Genomic DNA, 18,797 nt, shown 5'->3' on the forward strand with positions numbered 1-18,797 from the left:
TCAAAACCTTACGATATCCGTTTGGCCTGCCGTGAGTTTTAGTAACAATTTCCAATAAAGAAACAGAGCCTGCCTCTCCTTTGAAACCAAAGCTTGCTGGGAAAGCATGCATATCATCTGAATGGCTGTATTTTGATGTCGCTAGTGTAAAGGAAGCATACGAAACCATAGTTAAAATGGCCAGACAAAAGGGAAGCATAACAGAAGATGAAAGAAACAGGCACATATACTGTCTCCATAACCTGGGCTAAAAGTACCTAAGAACCAATATGCATGTTCCAGCTCAACTTCAGCTAGAATAAATAATCAAAACAGCTCTACATACAGTAGTGATCAATAAAAAATATATTTCATCTCCTCCCCCCCCCACACACTTTTGGGCAGGCGGTACAGGTAAAGAAAGTATTATATTGCAAATGAAGCACCAGGAAAGAGATGTACGATGTACATGAACATCTTACAATAAAAGCAAAACCAAAATGTAAGCATCAATATTTTGTGTTGTGTACAGCCATACAAGTTTTGCCCAATTACAAGTAAAACCACAAAACTATATATAAAAGAACATGTGCAAAAAAAATAAAAAAAAATAATGAACACAAACCGTCAAACAGCTTATCAGTTGAGTAATGCATGCAATCCTATAGACTACAACAATCAGTCCAAGTTATGAACATCATCATTGTCAGGCAAAAGAAATTATGTACAACAGCATCAATACAATAGAAAAGTTGATGGTAGTCCAACATTTTGCAGAAAGATTACCATATTTTTCTCCCATCAGCACCCATCTCATGAAACACGAGATACTTCAAAAGAAAGTACAACTTCAGATGATGAATTAAATAATAAATTGAGCAGAACTTTCTGCACATAAAATGTATTAGATCAATGTCAAAGAAACTAAAACTTACCATTGTCATCCACCTTCACATAGCAGGTCTCAATGCCTATAGCAACAGATACCTGGTGGAAAGTGGGTAAGTTCAAACTAGTACACTACTTATAAGAATAACAAACATAAAAAGAACAGTCCTATAAATCTCATGGAAAAAAGAAATAGATTTGTGATATACGAATGGAACAGCATACTAAGAGGAGAAAACGTATATCACTTTTTATATATAGGATATGACCTCATCATCATAAGTAGCAAACAAGGGAACATTTTTTTTTTTTTTTTTTTTTTTTTTTTTTATGGGAACAGACCTTACACGAGGCTCCCACCTCTCGTGCGCGGCCAGGGGTTGAGCCGCTCACCCCCAAGCTGTATTATACATAAAAAACAGAAAAATACACGGAGGAGGACATAGACCTAACCTCCAATCCTATGGTGGTTCATAAGCCGACCATCCTACTAAGGGCAGCCAACTCATCCCCGATACAAGCACATGAAAAGAAAACCTAGAAACTATGCACCTAAAGAAAATGACTCCTCTCGATACAAAGAAACTAGGAAAGCATAAATAAGGGAGACTCTCCCTTTACATAAAATAAAGGAAAAATCTAAATAAAAATGGGGATGAATCCTCATAAATGCTATATATACAACAAAATTAGCATAGACGATGGACATCAAATAACATGGCTAAGATATAACATGGAAAATCACAAACACTGCAATTGGGTGCTCAATCCAAGGATGCAACACTAAATAGTAGATCATGGAGGCTTTTTAATCCGTTTGGTCTTTCTCCGTCTGAAGCTGGGCAGACCGACTATATCTAGCATGTAGTAACCTCGAGTACCACGAGGTAGCTGCTGAAGGGTGGTGTAGTGGCCTGGAGTGGTAAGAGTGTGACTGTGCTTGGAGAGAGCATCCGCAGTGTAGTTTGCCTCCCTGTATACATGCCTGCAAGAAAAGCGAACAAATAATTTGGAAATACCAACAAGGTCCTGAGTTACCTGGTGAAGGCTCCACGGAGGTTTAGTCTGATGATTGATCCATTTAGTGAGCAACTCCGAGTCAACTTCTAAGATAACGTGCTGAAAACCCTGTTGAATGCACCATTTAAGCCCATAAACTGCCGCCTCTAGTTCAGCTTGATTGTTGGTTCCCTCCCCTAATGGTATGGCGTAGGCGAAGATGAATTTACCCATGTGATCTCTTACAATGCCACCCCCCCCAATTGCCCCCGGATTACCCAACGCGCTGCCGTCAGTGTTCAGCTTGACGAAATCGAGTTGTGGCTTAATCCACGAGACTTGGGTGATCTTCATCTCATGAGTACACTTATCTATGTAGGAGATGGTGTCGCTCCAGTTCGAGGGCCAATGGATATAGGGATACGCGACTCTAAGAAGATTTGAGATGTCCTTGAAAACTGCAAATTTCACTCTCGCCAAGCTAGAACTCTTCCCCCCGTATTTGCTCGCGCACCTATTCTTCCACAAATTCCAACATATAAATATTGGAGTGGAATGGAGGATAAGTTTGTGAGCTTCTGTGCGGTAATTGCGAAGCCACCAGCTCATAACAAGAGGTTTGAGGGGTGTGGCTTCATGCCTTATGCCTAGGGAATTTGAGAAGTAGTGCCAAATATTCCTAGCGAAATGGCCAGTGCTGAAAATGTGCTCTATGGTGTCCGGACCTGGACTGTGGCAGCAATAGCATGGTGTGGAACCATAGCCAAATGCAGTGATCTTTTCCTCTGTTGGCAGCTTGCCTCTAAAAGCCCTCCACAACAAAAAAGAGCATTTAAAGGGGATGTTTTTGTGCCAAGTGTAATGGTCGGAAAGTGTCTTGGTCCGATGTTCCCTCACAAGCTGCCATGCCGAGGAACATGTGAAGTTCCCATTGGTATTCAGCTTCCAAATGGCCTGATCCGGTGTGTTTCCTTGCAGCTGAAGTGTGGAAGAAGTAATGAGAGGAACGAGCTGCGCTGGTGCCAACTGATTTAGCATATCGATGTTCCATTGGCCATCTATACGAAAATCAGCCACCCTCGCATTGTTTGCTCTTCCCAACTCCTGCCTATAGTTGGCTAAGGGTCCGATACCTAGCCAATCGTCCCACCAAAAACAGCACGAACCCGAGTGAAGCCTCCATTGAATGTGAGGTTCGGCAATGTGTTTGTTGTGCATCATGTGTTTCCACACAAGCGACTGGCCAGTATGGAATTTTTTGATGATGGGATTCGCTCTTTGACAGTATTTGGCTCTAAGGAAATCACCCCACAATGTTGGTTTAGCTCTAAAGATCCACCATTGCTTTAACTGGAGAGATTTGCACACATCTGTAGTTCTCCTCAACCCAATACCTCCTTCGTCATAAGGGTAACAAAGTTTCTTCCATGAAGCCCAATGGTATTTTTTCTTGTTATCCTTCCACCCCCAGAAAAAATCAGCGGTGACTCTCTCAATCTGTTTGAGAGTAGTACGGGGGGGAGTAATGGCCGAAAGAAGGTGAATTGGGAGCGACTGAAGTACGTATTTCACGAGTGTAGCTCTACCGCCGTAGCTGAGGATTTTGGAGTGCCACCCTCTAATTCTGTTGACAACCTTAGAGACCATGTCCGTGTAGTACATGACTCTCTGCCTGCCAATGTACAAAGGGCATCCTAAGTAGGTGATGGGACTATGCTTCTGAGTGAAACCCGTAACCTGTTTCACCGTTTCCACATTGTCTTGGAGTGCATTGGGATGCATCATGAAGTGGCTCTTATTCTTGTTTATAAGCTGCCCTGATGTCTTTTCATACAGAGTCAAGGTCTTCATAATAATCTGGAGAATTTCCTTCCTTCCGGAGGAAAAGATGATAACATCATCCGCAAAACTCAAATGATTAATCTGTGGGCCTCTTTTCTCCATATGAAAACCATGGTAGAAGTGGTAATTATGAAGACTATTCAACATTCTGGACAGCACCTCCGCTCCCAAAATGAATAAGGCGGGAGAAAGAGGATCACCTTGTTTGAGCCCTCTGGTGGAGTGGAAAAAACCATGTCTAGCCCCATTAACGATAACGGAGTACCAATTGTTAGACATGATTCGCCAAATCATATCAATAAAGGTCTCACCGAAGCCCATCCTTCTCAGTACTAGACAAGTATAGGACCAGGAGACTCTATCATATGCTTTGGCCATGTCTAACTTGATAACCACGTTTTCGCCAATAACAGGCTTTCGGATATCGTGGATAATCTCCTGTGCTAGCATGATATTTTCGGAGATGCTTCTTCCTTTTACAAACCCGGACTGATTGAGAGAAATAAGACCGGGGAGAATTGGAGCAAGCCTGAGGCAAATGAGTTTTGATATGATCTTATTGGTGAAGTTACTGAGACTAATGGGTCTATAGTCAGAGAGTGTGTTGGGGTGATCTACCTTTGGGAGCAAGACCAAACAAGCATGAGAAAAGAACTTAGGCATAACATACCCTCCGAAGAAAGAAGTAACCACTGCTAGTAGGTCCTCCGAAATAATCTCCCAGCAAGCTTGGAAGAATTTTCCATTCATACCGTCCGGACCAGCTGCAGAGTTAGGATTCATAGAGAAGACTACCTGTTTCAACTCTTCAATGGTAGGCGTGGCTTGAAGGCTTTCATTCTGAGCATCTGTGATCATTCTAGGAACGTAATTCAAGATGTTCTCCGGAATCCGAGATTCATCACTTGTGAATATTTTCTGAAAATGATCGCATGCTGCTCTAGCAATGTGTTCGTCGCCTTGAATACAATCCCCTTCTTCGTTGGTAACCTTGTGAATGAACAATCTCCTTCTCCTACCACGGATTAAAGCATGGAAATACTTGGTGTTAGCATCTCCATCCTTGAACCAATGTAGTTGAGTTTTTTGTTTGAGAATGTTCTCTTCAATTTTAAGAAATCTGATGTATTCGGCGTTGAGAGCATGCAATTGCATCCTGTTCTCTTCATTATTGGACACTAACATATTTTCTTCGGCACTTTTCACCAATTCTTCATATTCCTTAACCTTGGCAAAAATGTCGCCAAATTCCACTCGCGACCATTTGCTAAGGGTGGAGGAAAGCCTTTTCATTTTTTGGTGGAAGGACCACATTGGATTCCCAGTCAGGGGTCTGTCCCAACAGGACTCTACAGTTTCGAGAAAAGTAGGGTTATCCACCCAACAATTCAAGAATTTAAAATATTTAATAGCGGAATCCTGCCTAGCATTCATCTCTATTAGTAAAGGGTTATGGTCAGAACCAGTAGAGGGGAGATGGGTGACTGAAGTGTGAGGCATAGCGGCTAACCAATTATCGGACACCATAGCTCTATCGAGTCGCTTCCATATTCTTTTATGCATATCTCGTTGATTACACCAAGTGTAGTCTGAGCCATGATACCCCAAATCCGTTAGGCCACATGCTTCAATAACGCTTATAAACTCAAAGCTTTTTTGCATGTTGTAAGGGATTCCACCTAGTTTCTCAGTAATGGAGGTGATGACATTGAAGTCCCCAACTGTGCACCAAGGAAGGTTAGTGGAAGCGTGGTGCAGGAGCCTATCCCAAAGCGGTCTTCTAAGAGTATCTTTGCATTTTCCATAAACAAAAGTCGTGAGAAATGCATTTTGATGCTCTACGTGTTTTATCTCGCAAGTGATCTGTTGGTCGTCAACATCAATAACTTTACAATCAACATCTTGAGTCCAGAAGATCCAAATCTTGCCATTAGGATTGCAAACGGACTTATCCATACCAAGGTTGATTCTAAAGGTTTGGAGATGAGCATTGTTGGAAAAAGGTTCTAGGATGGAAATGATGGACGTTTGATGGATATGTTTGAGTGACTTTAGTCTGTCTATGACTCCTTTGGTATTGATACCTCTAGCATTCCAAACAATTGTGTTAATCATTGATGGGATCTAAGGTTGTGGAGCCTAGTGTTTGGTCTGCTAATAGGAGCATGAATAGTTGTAAATTTTGGATTGTGATGAATGCCTCTAGGTGATAGGCCTTGCTTATTAGCTAGCTGGTTCATCTCATCATTCGTGACCTTAGTAGTGGTCTTGGATGGTGCAGCTATACTATTGGACTGTTCATCAGTCTCTTCTTCATTCTCAAGTTCAACCTCACCTTGAAAGTCTTGGTCATATTCATCCTCCGAATGAATAACCCCATATTCATCATCACTATCAGGAGTTGAAGTTTGAGCATCATTGTTAGTGCAAAGGATGTTGGTGGCATTTTCAGGTTGCGTAAAAGGAGCTGGCTGAATATTCAAAGGGGTAAGATTAAGAGGGTCTTCACAACTAAAATCAGGGCTCCTTATTGGTGTGCTTTGATCTAAGAGTACATATTGTGAGCAAGAGTTTGAAAACACCTCACCATTGTTATCTTTTCCACCTGTATCAGCAGTGGTTGGAGGGGTAGGGGTTGCAGCTTCTTGCTTCTTTTCTTGTTTCTTCTTTCTAGTTCTCTTTTTCCGTAGTGTTTTAGAGGTAGCTTGCTGGTTATAGGGACTAGGACTAGCTGAGAATTCTATACCACTAATGGTTGCATTGTCTTTTTGTTTGGAGTTAGAATGTTGCACTTGGTGGGAACTAAGACTAGAGGTTTGATCACTTGAAGTAATGCTGAAACTGCAACCATAATGTTGGTCATTTTCAACATTTTCAGTGTGATCTACACCTTGACTGTTGTGCTGAATTGATATTAGTTTAGGGGCCACAACTTGCACACTCTTTTCCTTCAGAGTAGAAGCTGAAATAGGGCCAAAACCATGCAAATTTTGCTCCAAACCTGCAGCTGCAGGTCTTGATCCCTGCATCTGGGTAGCCTTATTGTGCACCCTATTTTCCTGGGAGTTTTGAGGCTGATAGGGGGCTGCAGTATTGGTCATTTTCTTGGTGGGAATAGGAGCATCTGCAGGTCTTTGTTTCTGCATCTGAATGGCCCTATTGTGCACCCTATTTTCTTCCATAGTAGCAGCTGAAGTAGCATCCAGGACATGTATAGCTTCCCTCAAGCCAACAGTTGCAGAACCTCCCAAGACTTGCAGGTTCTGAGCAACCTGTTGAGTCATTTTTTGGCTCTGGTTTGCCCCTACATCTACACTCCTGAACTGCTGCTGCTCAGTTCTCAAAGAAGGACTTGAAAGCCTTCCAGAATCAACTGTGGTCTCACATCCAATGGTCACAGCAGGGGGCAGTTTGGAGGCCATTTTTTGAGCATCAACTGAATCTCTTTTATTAACATGCTGGGAAGAAGAATGCTGAATATGTGAAGTGGTAGCAGGAGCTCTAAAGTCATTCCTAGGGTCAACCATAAGGTTCTCATGCAAAACATGAGACACAACCCCCCCTCTGGATACCCCTTCCTGCAGGTTAGTTGGCTTCTCCTGAATCCCACCATCCTCACCTCCGTTAACTACTTCAGCAGCAGCAGTTAAAACATTCAATACATTAAAACTACTGGGGGAGCCATGGGGGATTGGGAGCATTGAGTCAATACCTGGTTGATGCTCGTGCTGTCCATTTTGAATTGCATCAGTCATAGCAACAATATTACAATCAATACCTGTATTCATGGCTTGAGTGGGTCTATATACCTGTTGAGTGTTGCCTTGTATCGTTTGGGTGTTTTGCACAGTTTGAGTCTTACCTTTGAAGTTTCTTCGTTTTTGGGTTTCCCATTGGTTGTTTGAGATTTGATTCCTGTTTTGGTTGGTTGAGTCCTCTTGTGCTTTGCGACTTCCTTCCTGATTTGTGGTGGTAGTTTCTTCTAGTGGTACCTGTTGCCTGAAACTTATAGCATTAGTTAAGACAATAGGAGTAGAGATCATACCTGTGATTTTTGGCGACGCATCTTTCTTTGGCTCTTCTTCCTTGTCTTTGGCCTTGTTGCGTTCTGTATCTCTTCTGCTGACGGGGCAAGCAAGAGGAGTATGACCTTGGTGTTTGCAGTAAGTACAGTAAAGGGGGACATCTTCATATTCGATGTCCTGCCATCTTCCTTCTCCATTTGGATCATCATTTTCATCGAATCCAATCCATACACTTTGGATTCTAGGCTTGGTGATGTCCATTTGGACTTTTGCTTTTGCCACGCTCCCCCTCGTCTTTTGCATGAAGGCCATGTCCAAGTGCAACACTTGTCCCACGTCCGCAAGCAGGAGCGTAACAAATTCTTTATGGAAACAATGCCATGGGAGCTCCGGGAGTATGACCCACACAGGGAGAATGGGGGTTTCATAGTTTGGATCGAAAGTAGGGGTCCAAACTTGAAATCTCATAAAGACACCATCAATATACATTCGCTTGCTATCTAGTACAGTAGTTCTATCGTGTTCATTATCAAGGTCAATATATATATGTCTAGAATTAAAATGGGTAATCTTGACCTTGCCTCGAAGTTCAGTTTGACTAATGAACTTCTTTCGAATTACCTCCATCTTGGGCATTGGACTGTAGAACTTGCCTATGAGAGTATACTTACATGATTCAGCCATCTTAACCATGTAGTCTTCTCTCTTAAACATGATAGCTGGACAACCTTGTTTTGTCACCCTTTTTGGAGGTGTTAGGTCAATTCTGGTTGTATGCTCGGCTTGTTTAGCTCTTAGTCTTGTGGCCATGGATTGCTTTGCTATAGGGGGTGGAGGATGATTTGTGGTGGTGGGTTGGTTGTTAGGGGACTTAGTCTTAGGAGGTAGCGCACTGGGGGTAAAGGACACTATCGGATTTTTAGAGTTTTTTGGGTCAAATTTTTGGAAATTGGATGAGATGGGGGGAAAGTCTGAAACGGGAGGGTGGTTGGTATGTTTAGGATTAGTGGAGGTGCTAGGATTGCCCAAGGTGGTGATACGATCAACCAAAACAGCTTCGGGCACGATAAGACTGTTTTCGCCCCTAGTGACACAAGTTGGAATTTTAGAATTTGAGTTGGAGGTGCCTAAAAATTGTGTTGTTTGGTTTATTTCGTTCCTAAGAGTATGAGGGTTACTTTTACTTTGAGACTTATTTTGGGCGTTCACCGGAAAGATGGTTCCGGTGGTTTTTTCTTTAGGATCAAGACTAGAATCGACGTTTGAATTGTTGGAGGGATCTTTTTTGGAAAATATTTGTTCTTGTGGGTTAGTTTGATGCTGGGGATTAAAATTCAATTCAAAAATATTTTTTCCGGTCGCCGGAGATCCGGCGCTACCACTGGTGTCAGTACTAGACAAATTGGAAACCCTAAAAGTCAAATTCGAATTGAAATGAGGCATACCTGATGGGGCTTTTTGCATTGGTGGACTCCCCTCATTGTGTTGAGCAGTTTGGCATTGCCAATTTTGAGTTTGGGGCTCCGCCGCTGCGCCGCCTCCGGCAGGTGGTGGTGCAACCCTAATTTCCAAATTCAAAGTGTTAGGAGTTGTGGATGATGGGGCTTTTTGGTTAATGGTGTTCCTTGTATGATCATCCACAAAACCCACTGACAATTTCGAGTTTTCACCATCACTTGCGGCGGCGCCGCCACTGCCTGAAATCGCCTCACCGCCGGAATTATTCGAATTGATATTCGACAAGTTTGACTTAGAGGATGGTGGCGATTTTTGTATGATTGTACTCGTATTGAGCTCCTCTACAAGATGGCATTGGTCTGGAAGCTCGAATGTCGCCGGAACTCCGACGTCGGAATTCGACAGTGTATCGCCGGCGCCACCGTCGTCCAATGGAGTTGGGCTTTTAGTATGAGGGGCGCCTCGAGGTGGGTTACAAAACCCAGGTGGTGCGCCATCTCGAATGTCGCCGTAAGACGTCCAAATCGCAGTCCGATTGGCTGGCGATTCGCCAGAATTTCCCTGAACAGTCGCAGCTTCGTTTCTCTCAATTGCCACGGTGAAATCACTTGAATTTCTGATATGTTGTAGATTAGATGTTTCTCTAACATCCCCAATTGGTGTTTTTTCAAAACAAATCACAGAATTTGAATTAAAATCGATTTCTCGATCAACGGCAGCATGTTCTTGGAGAAGATGAACAGTAATCGCGGCTGTTTTTTCAACATTCCCGGAGCTTCGGATGTCGGATTGAGACGATTCCTTTTGCGTTGGATTCGTCTCGTCGATATCTACCACTCCATCTTTTGAAGGAAATTTTTGGAGGTCCGGAGGTGGATCCGGCTCCATAGCAGCCATAAGCTAAAAATCGTAATCTATATGGAAATGAAAGTTATGCGCTTTGAGAGAGAGAGAGCAATTTGCAGCCTTGAAGTCTTAACTTAATGCATCAGAAGACCGGACTGTGAATCGCCGGAAACAGCGCCTCCAACCGGTGATATGAGACCGTTAAGCTTTTGTGCGGCGGTGTGTAGAGAGAAGATAGGTTACAAAAGTTCTAAGTTAGATTTAGAATCTGTCTGATTAACCAACCAAAGCTATCTTTTCAGAATGAGAGAATGCCACTACCAAAAACATAACATCCGCTAGGAAAATGTCAGCTAGCAAGGCTAGAGTGGCAATTGATTTCTCTGATAAGAGGCTTGAACCTCTAAGCTTTGTACAAACAAGGGAACATAAGAATTCATTGAAGAGCCTCACCGTTCACTGCCTTTTGTGCAACTAGTCTAAGCGATTAAATCTGCATATAAGCACGACTTGCCATATTCTCAGCAGCCCACCTCTATCGATCCTCAAAACATTAACAAAAACAGAAAACATATAATTCCCCATTCTCTTACATGGCACAAATTTCAACTTTTAAGAAACAATCATCAAAAAGTCTAGACCATGTTAAAAAATAAAAAAGTCTAGACCATATAAAGGAAAATGGCCACTGAGGGCATTTACGAAATACAACAAATCACATCTTTTAATAATTGAACTACCAAAAAACTTTAAATTGTTCGAGTGGAGCCTTCAAGAACAACTCCACAACTTTCCATTCATTACCTGGTAATATCAAAAAGAGTATTGAAACATTGAAAGGGTAAATTAGTACACCTTGGTGGCAGCAGCGTCGAGGCTGTTGAAAACCAACTCCTCAACAACCCTTGTGATACCCTCACCGAATTGACCCCCATCTCCCTGAAAAAGTAAAACCAAATTCTTGAACATCCTTAACACACGCTGTGAGAATAACAACATAATTTTCTTCAAAAGATTTCTTGATATGTGCAATGCCAATATATTCTTGGAAACTACAATTTCTTTTATTTCCTTAAAATATGCATTTAAGAATAACTACAAGTTCTTGATTTTTTTTCTTAAAAAGAACGCATGCAAGAATTCCAAGTTGATCTGACAATATCAAGGTCTCGAATTCCAAGAATACCCATGTAACTTCAACGAGTTCTTTTTTAATGGATGGGAAGAACAGTAGCATTACTTGATCCGAGAAAGATTTATCATCTGAAAAGAGGAAAAAATGATTTAGGGAAGAATACCAATGTATGTGACTTCAAAAAGCCAACAAGTTCTTTCTGGAAAACTTAAGCAGGGTTTTGGGTTTTCATCGGGCATCGTCACCGATGGTCGGACATCGTCACCAATGATCAGCATTCTGGCGGCGTACTCTAAGATGCGTCGGTAGCGTATATGATAAGCGGGCTTCCGTAATATGATGGTGGTGAGTTCTAAAATGCGCAAGAGGTGTCTGTTTTATAGTTTTCGAACTAGTTAATACACGCGGAAACAAATAATTAATACACCCGGAAAAGAAACTCATTAATACCAAATATATTATTTTTAATAAAAAATTTTATTGTAGTATTTATTTATTTATTTATAAAATTAGTGAAGTCTATTCCATTGATAATGTGAAATTTGTTGTCATTGTATATAACTCAAATTATTTAATTTATCCAATTTTTGTAGGCCAATTTAGTTTATGATTCGAAATTTTAATTTATGATTTTATAAATTAATTTATACATATATAATAGATTTCTTAAAAATTAAATATAGAATTTAGTTCAAGTAACTGTATTTCGAATTCGCAATTAATCTGTACATCTATCTTTAACTATCAAAATCTCATTTTAAACTTTCAAAATATTTAATACTATTTATTTACGAAAAAGGTTCAAAAATGTCTTTAACATATTAAAAATGGTTCAGAAATGTACTCCTTCCACCTATTGGATCAAAAATGCCCTTAACGTATATAAATGGTTCAAAAATGCTCTCCTTCCACCTATTGGATCATAAATTCCCTTAATCTATTAGAAATTGTTCAAATTTATCCTACTTCTACCTAAAAGTATGTTTATCAACTATTAAATACTATTTAATATGCCCGCATTTCGTGCGACCTTAATATATTTTATCAATAAATATAATATCTTTATAACATTAAAATATTTATAAAAATTCTTTTTAGCCTTCAAATTTGAATAAATTAAAACTCAAGTTTTTAATTCATTTTATTTCTATTAGGATCTTTGTTATATTTTTTTTTCATTATCCAATAATTTTAGTCTTTTAAAACTATTGAAATTTTTGTATAAATTATGTTAACTGATAATGTATTTACATTCAGAAAAAAATTCAATAAAAATTATCTTTTTATGAGCATACATAATGAAATTCCTCTTTTCCATGACTAAGATAATGTTTTTATACAATATACATTCGGGTTAATTTACACCTTAGTTCATATATTTTATTTAAAGTAAATACTTCTATTAGGTAAGCCAAAGAAGTAAGAATTTTCAAAAAAAAAATACAAAAAAAAAAAACTAAATAATTGTCAAAGTACTGTTAAATTGTTTTATTTTTTTTACATATATAATTAGAATTAGTAAATTTTTGAGTCATTTCTAATATGTTGAGGAATTTTTTTTATCTAATAGGTAGAGGGAAGGACAATTTTGAACAATTTCTAATAAGTTAAAGGCATTTTTTATCTAATAGTTAGAGGGAAGGACAAATTTGAACCATTTCTAATAGGTTAAGGACATTTTTTATCTAATAGGTTAAAGAAAGGCATTTTTGAACAATTTCTAAAACGTTAAGAGCATTTTTGAACTTTTTTCCTTTTATTTAACTTAAATACTGATAATTTTACAATTTTTATATAACATCCATTTTAACTAGCGTTCAATCACAGAAGCACACACTTCCTAGTTGTCATTGCTCGATCACTTTCTTTTCTAGTAAGTGCTTACTTAGACACCTTAACGTAGATTGTCTTCCTATTGAATTTTAATCTTAGTACCTACAAATGAAGTTATCCAATTTATTAAGTGCTTAGGCCATCAAATACCGTACAATCTACTGAAATAAATTTCACAAAAAAATAATAATTATTATATTTGATAATGGATGATTCTTTCATCCCGTGAGTTAATTATGAAACTTATTACCAAGATAACAAAATCATGTATAATTTAAATATATTAGGCAAGTATTTGGCACATGCAATGAACCCAAATTGGGAAAAAAATTCTTTTCCTTTTTAGTTAATTATCTTCTCTCAATTTATGTGACAATCTTTTTTCGCTCTTCTCAATTCATATGACAATCTTATTCAGTCAAATAAAATAATATCTTTTTATATTCAAAAATTGAACAAAAATACGCTCAATTAATAATGTGATTTAAAAATGTCTTGATCGTAAAATATTTGGTCCCAAAAATGACGCTATTATTACTTAATGGATCAAAAAAGAGAGGGTTAAAGAATGGGACATACAAATTTTATCATCTCAATAGAAGATTAATGTTACAATCAAATTACCTAATTCATAATCATAGTACTTTTTTTAACATTCTATATACACTGAGTTACTCTGACTTTACATGAAAACTATACAATCCGTTCTCTTTTCCTATTTTTCGCGTGTATGTATGTGTGTGTGTTGAGAGAGAGTATTGATGCCACCAAACATACATTTATTTGTCGAATCTGTATAAATGTATCGAGCTCCATATCCAAATTATTCTTCAATGTTATGATCGCAGATCGGATATCTTCAAAGTGAAATTAGTAGGTAGCAAGCAGATCCAAATTAGGTATACTCACGAGAGCCTTTAGACACTAGGATAAGGCTGATCTTAGTCACTTTGATGCACATTCTAGGTTAATTTCATGCCCATGTAATCCATGGCATGCATCGGAGGAACTCCTACTCCACGAACCTAACTTAGAAATTTGTTCATGCAGAGCACCCAAGTTGGCAAAAGTAGGAGAATAGTTAATCCCCTATGAGCACACGTTTTTGAAACCCCAACCTCTGCCACAGCCTGCAAACCACACAAGGGATTTAAACTGCACTAGACAAGCCCTATGCAGACATTGAGGGGGATTGATCATGAGTCATCCGTGTAGATAACCACCCTCCAAACCAACTGAGCCATCCCGAAAGACGTCCATGAGCAACAAGCAAATGAAAGGATATTACAGTCATTAATAATATGGAATTCCTCTCTTAAAACATACCATCAAATGCAGTTCCAACACAAATATTTTTTGAAATGCAATTTTCCATTTACTTCAAAACATAATGAAGTTTGCTTCAACTCCTCAACAATGGGAGAACATTATGAAGGCAACAATGTATCTCCAAACATAATTAAATAAATAAATGCAATAGCAACATCAGGAAATAATCTATCAATTATGCTTCACCCCCAAAATTACTTGGTCTGCTGCTTTATCGATCCTTATTCCTCTATATTTGTTCCACTCTACCAATATCGGAGTTATTGTTCCAACACAAATGAAAACGAAGACATCAGGAGGAAAGAAAAATATCTTAAATTACTTTTGGTTCTAATTTCCTGTACTTTCTTTTTCTTCTTATGCGGGGGTGGGTGGAGGCGAGAGAGCATCAAGGTAGCTCCAAATTCATGAATTAAATATTAACTTACTCCTGCAAGGCTTGTTATTCAGGACCCAGTTCACTGATAGGGGTACTCTATTGATGATCCTTCTGTATCAACAAGTTGTGGGTTGCAAATACATTGCTCAGAGAACATAACACAGCATTTAAGCAAGAAACCATGAGAAAGATTAGAGTTAAATGGAGTAAAATATGAGAGCTAGTTAGTGTCGATGGACTAAGTTGTTGAATAAATTCTAACAGATCCACATCAATTAGATTAACAAACAAAATACACGGAACTTGTATTATCACGAAAATAATCATTTTCTTATGAAACACGTTCAAGAGAATCTTGTTAGCTAGTGGAGTATTTCCTAAAACATGAATGATGCCGTGAATAGTTTTCAAATTAAGTTGGAAGCTATTCAAGTTTCAAGCCTTGTTAATTCAAAAAGAGATAACGTCTAGCACTACTAATGGTATTAGAACAAAAAAGCTCTTCCCTTAGAGGTTACAATTCATAATTCACTAGCTATAATCAACCCAATTAAAACATAAAATTGACCTTAAGAGACAATCCGCAGAAATGACACTTGAAAGGCTTAAACCCTCAAAAATCCTTCTTTCTCTCAACAAGATGGAGAACAGAAATGATATCAACTGTTATTGATACCTCAGAATGGAATAACTAGCCAGAGAAAAAGTGCTTGTCAGGCTTAGTTTTCCACATTTAGACTGGCATATATCCTTCATAGGGAGGCATATGAATGATGAAGAGAATAAGCTATAAAGTGTAGTTAAAAGGTTTGAGAATGTAGGTGAGCAACTAATCCTGCATTAACACCTTTCACTTCTAAGACTGATTTGCAAATGGTTTACATGTACTTAACTTTTTGAATGCATAATATGACAGAGAGAAGTATTAGAGAATGTTCACGCAAAAAGTGTGACAGACGTTAGCTGCTTGCGAATCAGATTCAAGTTCCAGCTTTAACCAAAACATATAACTTCATGCTCAGAGTTAGATTTAACTTTAATGCATGTTGTAAAATTTAGTGCAATGGAATTTCAGGTAAATGTCAATTTATCAAGTTCCATAGACTGGTTATGTGATGAAACTGTAAACAAAGATCGTAATTTATCTGGTAAATGATCTTGAAGTTTGAGAATGATTGTTGTAGATCCAACCCCAGTTTTGAATTTGGTCAACATAGTTGTGTAGTCATTGGTAACCAATTTCAGGAATGACCTGCAAAAGCATGGTCAAAGACTCAAAAATCAATGTTACCTATTATCAAGATAATTGTATCAATTCTTGCTCAGAATCAGGATAGGTTGTTGTCCTCATTCTTTCCGATAGGACCTGATAATTCAATAAGCTACAGACTCCAAGTTGAAATGACACTTCAATGAATTTTTAGACAATCATTACCTTCTCACGCAATTCTTCCAAATGAATTCGCTCACCTGCAGCATGCCATAGAACATGACAATTACTATAAGGCAAAATGATCAATTCCAAGGTACAAACACATGCCATCCAGTAAACAATGGCAAGAACAAAGACTAAGTTAATATTGCTACACCTATCCTAATGGATACCAACTAAATCTCAAAAGAACTGTACCTTCAAAACCTTACGATATCCATTTGGCTTCCGGTGAGTATCAGTAACAATTTCCAACAAAGAAACGCCAGGGATAGAGCTCAGAGTCTCTCCTTTAAAGCCAAAGATTGTTGGGAAAGCATGCATATCATCTGAATGGCTGTATTTTGATGTTGCTGGTGTAAAGTAAGCATACGACACCATAGTTAGAATGGCCAGACAAAAAGGAAACATGACAGAAGATGAAAAAAAAACAGGCACATATATTGTCTCCATAAGTTGGGCTAAAAGTACCTAAGCACCAATATGTATGCTCCGACTCAACTTCAGCTAGAATAAATAATCAAACATCTTTACACATAGTAGTGATCAACAAACACACACACACACACACACACACATATATATATATATACTAGTTTTTGGAAACGTGCATTGCACGTTGATCTCTTATGTTTACTTTAAGTTTGTATCACAAAGTAGTGAATCGAAAGATACTTTAAGTGATAGCTATATCACTTGAGAAAAATTTAAGTGAAAATTTACAAATATATTCATTGCATTCTATAAGGAATTACAAGAAGCAACAAATTTTCTCTACTACAAAATTAAAGAAGCAACTCGCTGAAGAAAGAACTAATTTATTACTGGAATTAAGAAACCCACCTTAGTGTAGTCTTGAGAAATCTAATAACATCATCTGCCCTTTCCCAATGCATTTCTCAAGACTAAGACTTAATTTTTTCATCTTTCCGGATGATAAATCTTTCTCAGAACATGGAGTGTGAATCAGTGATCATGCTTTAATCCTCGTGACTTCCTCAAGTTGCAACACTACATGCTCTACCTATATAACTATTTCAACAAAACAGGACTCTTGCTCTCCTCTCATAATCCCAACTATACATTATCTCTTGCTCTTTTCTCATATACGTTTTCAAGCATATATTTATTTCTCACTTTGGGTTCTTCACCGTTAACAAGAGGATAAGTATACATTATGAACACTTAATTCCTAATTAGTGCTAATAAGTTGAATCACGTAATTCTAATGCAAAGGAGAAGGTACACGTTACTTTACATTCTTTTGGCTAATTCATTGTATAATTTAATTAATGATCTTTTGATTGTCTTACTAATAAATAAGTTACAATTCAAAAGATAATTAAAATATTATTATATAATGTTTAATTAGTTAGATTTATAATATTTAGATTTAAAGCAGGGGAAAAATCGTAATACAACTTTGAAGATTGGAGCTTCACAGTTTTAGTATAATATGATATAGTACTCTTAAACATACCATCAAATGCAGTTCCAACACAGATATTTCCAGAAATGTAATTTTCCACTCACTTGAAAACACAATAAAGTCCGCTTCAACTCCTAACAATGAGAGAACATTCTGAAGAACAATGCATCTCCCAACATAATTGCACCTATGAAAATAAACAAATAAATAGAATAGCAACATCAGCAATCAATCCATCAATTATGCTTCACTCCAAAATGAGATGGCTACTATTGATCCTCATTCCTCTATATATGTTCCACTCTATCCATATCGAAGTTATCATTCCAACACAAATGAAAACAAAAACATCAAGAACAAAGAAAAATATCTTAAGTCACTTTTGGTTCTAATTTCTTGATCTTTCTCTTTTTCCTATGTGGGGGTGGGCGGAGGCAAGAGAGCATCAAGGGCTCCAAATTGATAAATTAAATATAACTTATTCCTGCAAGTCTTTTATTCAGGACCTAATTCTCGATGGGGGCACTATTGATGATCCATCTATATCAGCAAGTTGTGGGTTGCAAATACAATATTCAGAGAATATGACACGGCATTTAAGCAAGAACTTAAGCAAGATTCCAAGAGAAAGAATAGAGTTAACTGAAGGAGAAAAATATGAGAGCTAGTCAGAGTCGATGAACTAACCCATGGTAAATAAATTCTAACAAATCTACATCAGTTAGATTAGTACACAAAATACAGTTCATGATTCGCTAGCACTGATGGTATTAGAACAAAAAAGCTCTTCGCTTATAAGATACAATTCATGATTCTCTTGCTTTAATCAACCCAATTAAAATATAAAATGGACCTTAAGAAACAATGCGCACAAATGACACTTGAAAGGCTTAAAACCTCAAAAATCCTTCTTTCTTTCAACAAGACGGAGCACAAAACTGTTATTGATACCTCAGAATGGAATAACTAACTTGAGAAGAATTACCTGTCATGTTGTGTTTTCCACATTTAGACAGGCATATATCCTTCAGAAGGAGGAATACGAATGTTGAAGAGAATAAGCTACAAAGTGTAGAAAGGTTGTAGGTGAGCAACTAATCCTGTATTAACAACTACAATCAGTACTACAATACCTTTCCCTTCTACGACTGAGTTGCAAATGGTTTACATGAACTTGACTCTTTGAGTGTATAATATGACAGAGACAAGTATTAGAGAATGTT

At 38.0% G+C, this 18,797-nt stretch overlaps 1 protein-coding gene and 2 long non-coding RNA genes across 3 annotated transcripts; all 3 read right to left on the reverse strand.

Moving 5' to 3' along the window:
- Position 1: 1 nt before the first annotated feature.
- Positions 2–11,552, reverse strand: LOC129872141 (uncharacterized). The gene is made up of 6 exons (XR_008762469.1): positions 11,336–11,552; positions 10,893–10,976; positions 10,491–10,572; positions 915–966; positions 766–809; positions 2–141 (listed from the first exon to the last, which is right to left on the reverse strand). It is a non-coding gene; the product is annotated as an uncharacterized LOC129872141 (long non-coding RNA).
- LOC129872124 (uncharacterized) lies at positions 5,802–10,110 on the reverse strand. Its single transcript, XM_055947012.1, has 2 exons — positions 7,518–10,110; positions 5,802–7,436 (listed from the first exon to the last, which is right to left on the reverse strand). Exons 1-2 carry the CDS (start codon positions 10,086–10,088, stop codon positions 5,820–5,822), a joined length of 4,188 nt encoding a protein of 1,395 aa, XP_055802987.1. The 5' UTR covers positions 10,089–10,110; the 3' UTR covers positions 5,802–5,819.
- Positions 11,553–15,616: 4,064 nt separating the features above from the next.
- On the reverse strand, positions 15,617–18,638 carry LOC129872144 (uncharacterized). The gene is made up of 4 exons (XR_008762471.1): positions 18,560–18,638; positions 17,679–17,761; positions 16,344–16,498; positions 15,617–16,183 (listed from the first exon to the last, which is right to left on the reverse strand). It is a non-coding gene; the product is annotated as an uncharacterized LOC129872144 (long non-coding RNA).
- Between the last annotated feature and the right edge of the window lie 159 nt (positions 18,639–18,797).

The sequence above is a fragment of the Solanum dulcamara genome, chromosome 11 (genome assembly GCF_947179165.1).
Source record: "Solanum dulcamara chromosome 11, daSolDulc1.2, whole genome shotgun sequence".
Lineage (NCBI taxonomy): Eukaryota > Viridiplantae > Streptophyta > Magnoliopsida > Solanales > Solanaceae > Solanum > Solanum dulcamara.

What these genes read in the sequence shown, in the direction of transcription:
- LOC129872124 (XM_055947012.1), bottom strand. Translation starts at nt 10,088, where the DNA reads ATGGCTGCTATGGAGCCGGATCCACCTCCGGACCTCCAAAAATTTCCT. An exon ending in TACAAGGCAACACTCAACAG is followed by an intron (nt 7,437 to 7,517) that starts GTATATAGACCC and finishes CAAAATGGACAG; the next exon opens with CACGAGCATCAACCAGGTAT.